Source organism: Chrysochloris asiatica, unplaced genomic scaffold, assembly GCF_000296735.1.
Source record: "Chrysochloris asiatica unplaced genomic scaffold, ChrAsi1.0 scaffold00427, whole genome shotgun sequence".
In the NCBI taxonomy this organism is placed as follows: domain Eukaryota; kingdom Metazoa; phylum Chordata; class Mammalia; order Afrosoricida; family Chrysochloridae; genus Chrysochloris; species Chrysochloris asiatica.
In genome coordinates, this window is record NW_006408945.1 from 1,031,558 (window position 1) to 1,043,842 (window position 12,285).

At 35.1% G+C, this 12,285-nt stretch overlaps 1 protein-coding gene across 1 annotated transcript in view; it reads right to left on the minus strand.

Moving 5' to 3' along the window:
* The window catches only part of GRID2 (glutamate receptor, ionotropic, delta 2), a 992,360-nt gene that overhangs the window by 480,629 nt on the left and 499,446 nt on the right, over positions 1-12,285 (minus strand). Inside the window, exon 6 of the mRNA XM_006876921.1 lies at positions 11,602-11,740. Coding sequence (XP_006876983.1) covers positions 11,602-11,740 — 139 coding nt within the window. The remainder of the gene's footprint in view (positions 1-11,601; positions 11,741-12,285) is intronic.

The window sequence follows — 12,285 nt, forward strand, 5'->3', positions numbered from 1 at the left end:
CAGTATTCTCTATTCATTGTCCAACTTTTACATGCAACGTGCTAAAGACCGTAACTCTCAGTTTTAGGACAAGAAGATCATGTTGTTATTAAGTGCCATGGAGTCAATTCCGACTCATAGCAACCCTGTGCAAGGTTTCAGAAGCTTTAAATCTTCATGAGAGCAGATAAGCTGGTGGGCTTGAACCGCAGATCTTGTGGTTCATAGTGCTTACTGAATGGAGCTACAATGCTTCTAAAGGAGACATTTTGATACATTTGGATTAAGTGTCTTTGGAAACCAGGATACTGAAACTTCATCTCTCATACTTCAGTCATGTTATCAGGAGGGTCCAGTCCTTGGAGAAGGACATCATGTTAGGTAAAGTTGAGCGAAAAAGAGGGAGACCCCCCAACGAGATGGATTGGCACAGTGACAGTAGCAATGGGCTCAAGCACCTAACAACAAGTTCCTTTAGTGATTTAGGGAATTTATACCTGGAAGTCCTTATTCATACCTAGTTTAAAATCCTCCTATAATACATAAGACTCTTCAAAAGGATAGTGTTATGGATTGAATTCTATACCCCCAAAATATGTGTCAAAAATCCTAATTTTTATGCCTGTGGTTATAACAAATTGTCTTTGTTATGTTTATGTGGCAAGATTCCTGTAGGGTATGTTTTGAGTTCATTTCTTTTGAGATATAAAGGAGATGTAACAAGTAAGTAAAAAACATGGATAGGAAAAGAAATGGCAGGCTAACTGAATATCATTCAGATGCAGAAGTTTAAAAGAGACAAAGATCTTCCTCTGGATCTGACAGAGAGAAAGATTTCCTCTAGAGAAATGGCCCTGAATTCAGACTGATAGAATCCTAAAAAGTGAGAAAATAAATTTTGTTTGTTAACACCACCCATTTGTGGTATTTCTGTTACTGCAGCACTAGCAAGCAAAAACAGATAACTGCTCTCTATCTTGATTATATCTATATGTAATAAAATATATTTTTTTAATCCCCCCAATATCCTTAGCCTTAGTTTTCATATTTTACCTACAGGAGCTTTCACTTACTTTTTATTTTTTATTTTTTTATTTACATTGTTTTAATGAAACCATTTTGTTCTCTCATGTTGTAATTTATTTACAATTTGTGGGCCTGATATATCAGAAACAATAGTATTTAAAATACCTGAGCAACTTTTATATGGTATTGTTAAGTGTCGTCAAGTCAATTCCAACCCATAGCGACCCTGTACAGGGTTTCCAAGGAGCAGCTGATGAGCTTGAACCACCGACCTTGCAGTTCAAACGACTTTGCAGTCTGACACATTAGTCTACAGCACCACATCAGGACTCCAACTTTTGATGTCATCCTTGGAGGTATATTGAATAATGTTTTTCCTCAAGTCAGCTTTGGTCCTGATTCTAATGAACGCTTTCAATGTTGAAGTATGTAATAGGGAGTATGCTTACTAAATATGCAGGTGACCCTGTATTACGTAGGTGTGATTATTGACTTAGAACCACACTGTAAGAATTTATAATGACCCAGAATTCATAATAACCTTGGCAAATTAAACAAGGTTTTTAGAAGTAAAGAAAGCTTTTTGCGTTAGGATGAAGCAGAACATCTTTTGTATATGGGAACTTTTAAGTTATCAGTAGAAACTTTGTTCTCTGTTCTGTATTATGAAGCATTAGAGTTTTTGTTTTTAGTCAGATTCATTAAAATTTTCAATGAAACTGTGACCTTCCACCTTACTTTAGCAATATGTTTCATTGTATCTTCAGAAAAGGCTTTGTGATATTACTGATAATTTTTTTCTCTATGATTTTTTTAATATGAAAAAAATGATTATATGATTAAGGTTTTTGACATATATATATGTTAAAAATCATCTAGCTATGTAATATATACATACATATACGTATGCATAAAAACCTTGTTTAATTTGTCGGGATCATTATGAATTCTAGGTCATTATAAATTCTTACAGTGCTGTTCTAAGTCAATAATCACCCCTACTTAATATAGGATAATCTGCATATTTAGTAGGCATATGCCCTTTCCATACTTTGATGTTGAAAGTGTTCATTAGAATCAGGACCAAAGCTGACTTGAGGAAAAAAACATTATTCAATATACCTTCAAGGCTGACATCAAACCATTAATCATTACCTTCCATCTGGTACACTAACAAGCTGTGATATAAAAATACATAAAATACCACATGAAACAATTAGCCAAATACAATTCAGTGTGTATTCAAATGAGGAATCAATAGTAATTTGTAGGGGTTTTCTTTCCCTACAAGATCTTTTGAGGAGCTCAAAGACCTTAATCACATAATCAATTTTTTCATATAAAAAAAAAATCATAAAGAAAGAAATTATCAGTAATTTCACAAAGCCTTATCTGAAGATGCAATGAAACATTATTGCTAAAGTAATGTAAGTCACAGTTTCATTGAATATTTTAATGAATCTGACTAAAAACAAAAATTCTAATGCTTCATAATGTAGAACAGAGTATAAAGTTTCTACTGATAACTTAAAAGTTCCCAAATACAAAAGATGTTCTGCTTCATCCTAACACAATAGGCCTATGGATGTCTAAAATAAATAAAAATAGAAAGATTCAGTGAAATTATCTTCTACTTCCAATTAGGTGATATTTCCATTTTGAGAATTCTCAACTAATCCAAACCAAATCCATTGCTGTCAAATTGATTTCTTTTCACAGTGACCCTATAAGATAAAGTAGCACTTCCTGCAGAGGGTTCCCAAAGCTATAAATCTTTAGGGTAGCAGATCACCTACATCATTTTGAGAGCTGCTTGTCATTATTGTTTCAAGTGTCAGGTTGGATCTGGCTCACAGTAACCCATTAAAGCATTTCCAGAGAGCAACTAGTGGGTTTGAACCATCAGCCCTGTGGGTAGCAGCCCAGTATTTATCCTACAGTGCCACACCAGGACTGTTGTTGTTACTGCTAGGTTCCATTGAGGCAGTACTGACTCATAGTGACCTTATGTACAACAGAATGAAACACTGTCCATTCCCGCGTCAACCTCACAATCAGTGCTACACTTGAGCCTGTTCTGCTGCCATGTGCTAATCTATCACATTGGGGTCTTCCTCTTTTCCACTGACCCTCCAATTTAACAAAAATGATGTTCTTCTCAAGGGACTGGTTACTCCTGATAATATGCTGAAGTCTGGCAATCCTGGTTCTAAGGATCACTCTGGCTGACTTCTTCCAACACAGATTTGTTTGTTCTTTTGGCAGTCCATGGTACTTTTAATATTCTCATACAACACCATGACTCAAATGCATCTGTTCTTCTAAAGTCTTCTTTATTCATTGTCTAACTTTCACATGCAGATCAGGTGTACCTTAGTTCTCAAACTGATAATTTTGCCCTTGAATACTTTAAAGAGGTCCTGTGCAGCAGATTTGCCTAAGCAATATGTCATTTGATTTCTTGACTGCTGCTTCCACAAGTGTTGATGGTTGATCTGACCAAAATGAAGTCTTTGATAACTTCAATCTTTTCTCTATTTATCTTGATGCTACTTACTGGTCAAGTAGTGAGGATTTTTGTTTCCTTTAAATTGAGGTACAACTCATAATGAAGGCTATGGCCTAGATCTTCACCAGCAATTATTTTAAGTCCTTTACTTTTTCAGCCTGGTGTGGCTGAATGCACCAAATAACTGTGGGTTAATGCACCAGACTATAAACCCATTTGAACTACTAAATCAGTGGTTCAAGCTCACAAGCTGCTCCTTGGAAACCCTATACAGAGTCGCTGTGGGTTGGAACTGATTCAACAGCACTTAACAACAACAACACCCTTTCAGCCTGGCGTGGTGCTGTGGGTTAATGGCTATTAGCCCAACACCTAACCACTGATATATTACCAGAGCAGTATATCCTGATGTCAGAGAGCCAAGTTTTACCAACAGTCTCTCTAAGATTATAATTATAATTATAAATGTTCAAACTGTTCTGCAAATGGGTCCCCTTTTAGTAGCAAATCTTGAATGAATCATCCCTCTCTAAAAAATCACAATTTTTATCTAAAAAGCCAGTCCTGCCAACTAGCTGCGGACCTTGTTCCTCACCTTCTGTCACTTGGTATTATCTGGTAAATCTATTATTTAACTTTGTCCTTTGTCTCTGGGTTTGAAAAATGAGGACTGCAGTAGATGTGTATTTGAGTGAGTATGAGTGTGTATGTGTGTGTAGGAGTGGAGGAGAAAGCCATTAAAAATAAATTGAATATTGTTAGATGACACAAGCTTGTGGAGGAACTAAGAGGATCAGAGAACTAATGGGGTCAAACAAGTACTTAGTGGAGGGTGGAGGTCAGCACATAAAGATTGTTGGCATGACAGAGAGGCCAAGGAACAAAAGGAGGAACTAGAAAAACAGAAACATAGAGGGTACAGCAAAACTGAGTACCCTTTTCACATTTGCCTTTCAATCTGGGATTCCTTTATTAAATATATTTTTATTAGTTTGCTCAGGTTTTGTTTATTAAAATATTTCATTTGTGAGGATGATATAACACTTTAGAGTTTAAGAGGAATTTAAATTATTTACTTTAAGCTATCTAATATAGTCACTGGAGGACGATGCTGTTTCCTGCTCCTGCTAAGATTTACAGCCTTGGATTCCTTATACAGGGTCGCTCTGAGTCAGAACCATTTCAATGGCTCTTAAATTAACACTATGAAATATAGTAGACTTTGGACAAATGTTTGCAGAGTGAATAAAAAAAAAAACCTTATTAAATATAGAAAACTAAGGTACAAAGTGGCTTAAAATTCACTTTATTATTGTAGCAAGAGGAGGACTTGAAGCTAAGTCTCTAAGTATCCATTAGCAGTTTTCATATGCCTTGTAAAACAGACTGTAAATTCTACTGTCTCTGATTCCCATCATTACTTTTTTTCTTTTTACTCTTTATACTTTGATAAATATTTTATTTTTCCATTTGTCACAGTGATCTTTTGATAGTATTATTATACTTATCGTATATTTTCAATAGCACAACTCAGGGATATTTTTATGTTGAATAATGTGGATGATTTCAGGTTATAAAAACAGCTGTAGGATTCAAACAATAAAGGAATAATTCAATAGAATAATGTTAACAACTAAGATATTGAGTTGTCTCCCACAAATAAGATATTGCTACAATCTCTATTTGAATAGAGTAAAACTATTAAGTTCATTAAAACCACAGTTCTGTTTTTAGATCTCAAAATCCTCATTAGAGAATAACTAGTTTACTAGAGTACATTTTGGCTAACAAGATTAGCTAAATTTACTCCAAATCTAAATCATAAAAAATATGTCTAAGTTTAAAACAAAACAAAACAAAAAAATGATTAAGATTTCAATAAATATGTCATTATTTTTATTTTGAAGTGATATCGAATCAGCTCTGACGCATAGTGACCCTACATAGGGTTTCTGAGGAGTGGCTGGTGAGTTTGAATCACTGACCTTCTGCTTCAAACTGACCTTGGGGTCCAGTACATTATCTTACAGCAGAATACCAGGACTCCATTCAGTAATGATGAGAAATCCTAAAGTGCTAATTTTTCTGTCCTGGCCATCACTACTCTTTCCATACTAATGTCACAAAAACTTATCTCATACTCAACCTAGTTCTTCTAGAAGAATGGTTAAATATTGCAATCCCCAATATAGGAGTTTTACCATATACATATAATTATGGTTGTTGTTGTTGTTAAGTACCATTGAGTTGGTTCCAACCCATAGCAAACCCTATATAGGGTTTCTGAGGAGCATCTGGTGAGCTGGAACTGCCAACTTTGTGGCTCAAATCAACTTTTCAGTCCAGTGCATTAGCCCACAGTGCTACACCAGGACTCCATATACTTGTGGTAGATATGACTTATGTTTTCAGTAGATTTCATTAAGAAATAAAAACAAGGAATAAATTGTTGTTTGTTGTTATAAGTGGCAGGAAATTATATTCTATATGACTTATGTTTTCAGTAGACTTTCATTAAGAAATAAAAACAAGGAATAAATAAGTGGAAGGAAATTATATTCTTCAATACTTCATAAATTTCTAAGCCTAGAAGAGTAAGATTGGGAAGAGAGAGAAAAGAGGATTTGATTTGTTTAGAATGGTTCTGCTTGTTCAGAAGAAGGAGATCATCTTAGGGGTTATGGGAGCTTATTATGTTGGCAAAATTTTAGTCTTAGTGAGCTCAGTGCAAATAGACTCTAAGGCAAAGGTAATACAGTCCTGTTCCCAGCAGCCACAAATAAAGAGGGGGACAACTTTTAATTAAATGCTCAAGGAAGGGTGGCTTTGATAGACCAACAAACTTCTGAGAGTTTGTTTGTTTGTTTTCTTCCCCTCTGTTTGTCCAAAAGTAAGACAAAATCTGGTCTAAAACATCTAGACAGCTACATGTTTATAAAACATTCATCATAGTACTACATCAGTACTTTGATAATAAGCCATTTCAACACTTAACAGGACCTTGCTCTCTCTGTTGTTGGTACCCGTGGATTATGGCATTAACTCTGTACAATTTGGCACTAAAAGGAAACACAAAAGCAGTATTAATTAAGACTAGCTCACATCATCCACCTTGGTTTTGCTGCTACTTATGAAGTGTGCAATTCCCTGCTTTTGTTGTTGTTAAGTGCTGTCAAGTCAGTTCAGACCCACTGCATCCCTGTATAAGGTTTTCAAGGAGCAGTTGGTTAACTTGAACCACCCACATTGTGGTACAAACAGACTTTGCAGTCAAATGTAGTAGCCCATAACACCATACCACAAGCTCCTACTGGAGCTGTGTAAAGCAAGTGGGTGAGCAACTAAGATATTCAAGAAAGCATACCATTTGGACACTTCATTATAATCCTGTAGTGCCACACTGGGGATCACAAATATTTTTTATGTGTATGTATATCATGATGAACAGAGAAAATATTAATGTTGCCAAGATTTTCATTCTATTTAGATCCATAATCCATTCCCATGGATGGAGCAGTTAAGAAAGCAAGCAACTTATTGCATTAGGCAGCTCTGCTGTAAGAAATCTACTCAGAATATTAAAAAGTAAAGATCTCACTTTGAGGATTAAAGTGCATGCAACCCAAGCCATAGAATATTGATTCACTTCATACGCATGCAAAAGGTAGACAATTAATAGGGAAGACCAAACAACCGAGGAATGTGAATAACAATGTTTGATGAAGAATATCGAAAATACCATGGACTTCCAGAAGAAGGAATAAATAAATCTAACTTAGAAGAAATACAGCCAGAAGGGTCCTTAGAGGTAAGGCCAGCGAGACTCTATGCCATGTACTTTGGATGCATTATCAGGTGGTACAAGTCACAGTAGAAGGACACCATGTTTGACAAAATAGCGAATCAGTGAAGAAAAGGAAGACCTCAGTATGCTGGGCTGACACAATGACTTACTTAGTCAATAGACTGAAAGATAGCAACAATTGTTAGGATGGTGCCTGAGTAGGTAATGTTTGTTTCACTCTGCTATAGTAATTCTGCTATGAGTCTGAACCTACAGGAGGGCACGTAACAACAACAACAGCATGTGTTATACCAAAACAAGCAGTTTTTGGAAATTACATTATAACAAAGCCTACAGGAGCTCTCATTTATGCCAGTATCCAGTGTTTACACTGAAATGTATCTTCAACGCTTCATTAGTTTGATCTCTCTATTGCCACTTTTAGCCTGGTTGCCCACACAAAAAAGTACATTCCATTTTCTATGTGTTTGGATACAATTAGATATACCTTGTTACTTTCCAATGGCAAAAAGAAGTCCATATTGTCATTAACATTTTATGGAAATAGCAATTTTTTATTATTAGAATCTGAAAAGTATGACTCAATATTGTTCTTCCCAAATGGTGTCAATCTGTCATATTACATCATATAAAGCAGCAGAATATAGTTAAGGTAGGCTACACCCATCATGATAAGATATGAATTAATCTTTTGAGTTACCATTTTCAGGAAAACTTGCACAAAGTTTATTAGTGGAAAGTGCCAACTAGAATGTTAGCTGTGAATAATTCTCTAATTTTGAAGATAAGATAAAATATGTAAGTACTCAGTTTCCTATGAAGAAATCTATTGGATTTCTTCTACTAATCTATAAGTGTTTCTGCCAACCATCTGTTCAAAACAAGCTGCTCTCCCCTGCTTGCTCTCTGCCTTACTGATGTACCTCTCTAACCATTCTGCCAATCCTGATCCACATAAGTAACTTTGAATATTGAGAATGAATACGTGGTTGGTACATGTGTGCAAATGACACAGAACACTTGAACTGGCAAAAGGTTCATTGGCATACACAGTTTCATTTAGTGATGAGCAAATCCTATGAATATAAATGAATAAGAAGTTTGACATTAAATAGTATTGTGAAAAAAAAATCTTTTTGTCTTTTCTAGGGAAAACTAAACATGAATTTTCCAAGAAACTTTGGCTTTAGGTATAAATGAAACTTTGAATGTTATCAAGAAATATTTCAGGCATTTATGTTTACAAATACAGCTGATGCATGAAATTAGAAGATGACTTTATGTTTGGGGAAAGAATCATGCTTCTTTTAACTTACTTGACTCTGACATTACCCTCCCATTATTCCAAGGGATATGATTAGAAGGAAGCAGAGAGTTGTTCTACTCACTGTTGACTTTTAATAATGTCAGCTGGCATTGAAAAGAAATAATTTTTAAAAATTGAGTGCCCAGTTATTTTGGATCATACACTATATTTGAGAGAAACTTGATGGGAAATTAGGATACTTTTCCATTATGTTCTATTTTTGGAGAAATTATCTGGGCATAAAAAATTGATAGGTGTCTGCATTCCCACTGAAATTACAGGAAAGTTTAAATACTGATGCTAGTAAACTTTAGAAATGACTAAATCTAGTACAAGCACACACACTTATACCATGATGTCTACACCTGCAATGAGACAACAGACCAAGTAAACTGTAGAACCTAGGTAACAAAAAGAGTTTGGTGGTTAAAGCCATGAATGGGTATGAGATTGGACTATAGTTGAGAGTCGTTGTCTGAGGTCTATGAAGAAAACACACATGAAAAAAAAAAAAAACCTATAACAGAATTGCACCCAGAAAAATCCACACTGAAAAAGTTCAAAATAGATCTAAAATAAGCTTATAATTAGGAAAGACTGAATTACGACTGTAAAGAATACTTCAGCTTAGGTTAGTGTACAATTTTCAACTGGACTACTTTTGCGTGTGTTTTCGTCTGGTTACCAATAGTCTGATCTTGGACATTTAACCTTAAAAATCCTCAGTTTCTTCAACTCAACAAGGAGAACAATATCTTATTAGTGTTGTTTTGAGAAATACATGAGTTAGAAATAAGTTTAACATGGTTATTGATAGCATGTATCTCAGGAGCTGATTGTAAGCATTAAATGATCAATGCATACAAACATTTAACATAAAGTCTGATAGTTTATAAAGTGCTCAATAAATGTTAATTATTAATTTCATAATCTCACTGAAGTGCTGGATGGATGGTTGTAATTTTTTTTCATTACTGATTGAGCTATGATGAAGATGGGGTCATCATTTTAAGCTTCCCTTGAGTTTCCCTCTGTTCCATTTATACTTTATGCTACACATAGAACTGATCACAAAGGGAATAAGGTAGGAGAGTTTGAAGATTCTGTGTCACAGAAATAATCAGGAAAAAACTTGAGGAACAAGATTTGATGAGAGAAATTGGAAACACCATTTTCATAAATGGATGAAATAAGTGAATGCCTATTAGTATTAATAGTTGAATTTGAGTTTTCAATTTCAATAGCAAAACCAATTGAGGAAAAATACTCTGCTTCATTGAAGATCATTAATTCTTGATTTTGTTTTTCAGTATTGTGTGATAATAGTCTTACAGCTATTAATGGTCTTCATTTCCATGTTGTTGTTTTTAAGAGAAGAACTCCTACATTGTCTTTTAAGGATAAATTAAATCCCAAATGAATTCCTGGACATATCTGATTACTTTAATTTCAACTGTCAGACATGTTGAGAAATGAATGTTCTTCAACTTTAGAAAAAAACAAACAAGGTTTTCAGAATAAACATTGTCAGGGAAGTTTTTTTGTATAATTACATACAGAATATCATATATTTAATAAAACACAGATTGCGTTGGTGCTGATTTCATGGCATGAAACAACAAAGGCAAAATTAGCTGTGGAGAATGAAGGTCTGGGTCTGTAAGAACACCTGGAAATGGCATTTGTCAATTAAATTGACTAACTTAGGCAACCTATATACCCCATTGCCTCTGACATTCCAGGATTTAAGTAGTTGCATCATAGTTAGCCACCATTTTGCATCACTGCCAATAGGAAAACTTTTAGAACCCTATTACATTGTAATTTAACAGTAATGTAGGGAAGAGACAAAAAGAACATGGCTACTGGAATACCAGGCTTTATCTAGTGCCAAGTCCAATGATCAATTTATATATTTATTCATTTGGAATTCTGGCATGGTGTTGTGGGTTAATGCACTGGACTACAAGGTTGGTTTGAACCTAAAGGTCAATGGTTCAGGCTCATGAACTGGTCCTTGGAAACGCTATACAAGGTTGATATGAGTCAGAACCAACACACCAGCACTTAAAACAACATTCATTTAGCTAAATTTTATATATCTGTTATTCATTTACATCTATGTCTATCTAATGATTTATTCTGACAAGCCACAATGATTTGAGACAAATGATGATAGTGTTAAATTTGATATATATATATATATTGTTGTTGTTGTTGTTAAGTGCTGTCAAGTCGGTTCCGACCCATAGCGACCCTGTACAGGGTTTCCGAGGCTGTAAATCTTTACGGGAGCAGAACGCCTCATCTTTCTCCCGTGGAGCAGCTGGTAGTTTAGAACTGGTGGCCTTAAGGTTCGCAACCCGATTCATAACCACTACACTACCAGATGACCCTTTTTTCCATTTTTTCTACATTGCCAGACAGACCTAGTGGTTCTGTATTATAATTCTGAAGATGAGTTACTCTTCCTGGAAAATCTGACAAGTAACTTTCAAATAATACCTGAAACTTTATTTTATATATAAAAATAGTCCTACTAATATTATATTGAAGTTCAGGTGTGGTGTTGTGGGTTAATGCACTGGACTGTAAAGTCAGTTTGAACTGCAAGGTTGGCAGTTCAGGCTCACCAGCCACTCCTTGGAAACCCTATACAAGGTTGGTGTGGGTCAGAACAGACTCAGTGGCACTTAACAACAACAGTATTATATTTTCTGAAGTTGAACTGTCCTATGATACTCTGCATTATCATAATATTAAACTTTTATTCAATGGGAAGGTGTACATTCATTATCCAATAATACATTGCTGTTGAGTCAATTCTGACTCTTAGCAACACTATAAGAGAGCAGAACTGCGTGGCAGGGTTTTCAAGGCGGCATCTTTACGGAAGCAGACTGTCACATCTTTTAAACGTGATGCAACTTGAACCTCTGATCCTTTGGTTAGTAGCTAAGTGCTTTGTCTACTTACTGGATGGAGCTTTCAATGCGAGTGATAGTGAGGAAAGCAGCAAGGTTTGCTGTATACGAAGAGATGACAATCAAAGCAAATAGCCACCACGCCCCCATCATCATTCGGGTAGCCAGGGTAGTATATGGAACTTCTCCACCTATAAAAATAAGAAAAGAAATTCAAAGAACTTGAAGAAGTAATTACTAAATACAAAGTCAATATCAAAATAACTTGTAAGAAGTGAGACAATTTTCTACTTACCAGTGATCTGTTAATTTGCTTATCTTCAAGACTTTCTATATTTTTTATGAGATTATAACTTGAGTCTCGGTTCAAATAATGTGAGACTCCGTTCTTATGAAGCATGCCAAATATTTAGGAATCACCTCTTTAATGATAGCTTTTACCTTTCTGTTTAACCCTAGAATTCATTACCCCCTTATAGTAATCACACATATACAATTTCTCCATAAAGACTTGCTTATTCACAAATAAGACACTATTGGTACTCTTTAAAATGCACTGCCATAGAGTCTATTCCAACACATAGTGACCCTATAGAACAGAGTAGAACTGCCCTATAGGGTTTCCAAGGTTGTAAAGCAACCTTTACAAAAGCAGACTGCCACATTTTTCTCTGGTGGAGCAACTGGTACATTCAAACCATCTACATTTTGATTAGCAGTTGAGCACCTTTAATCA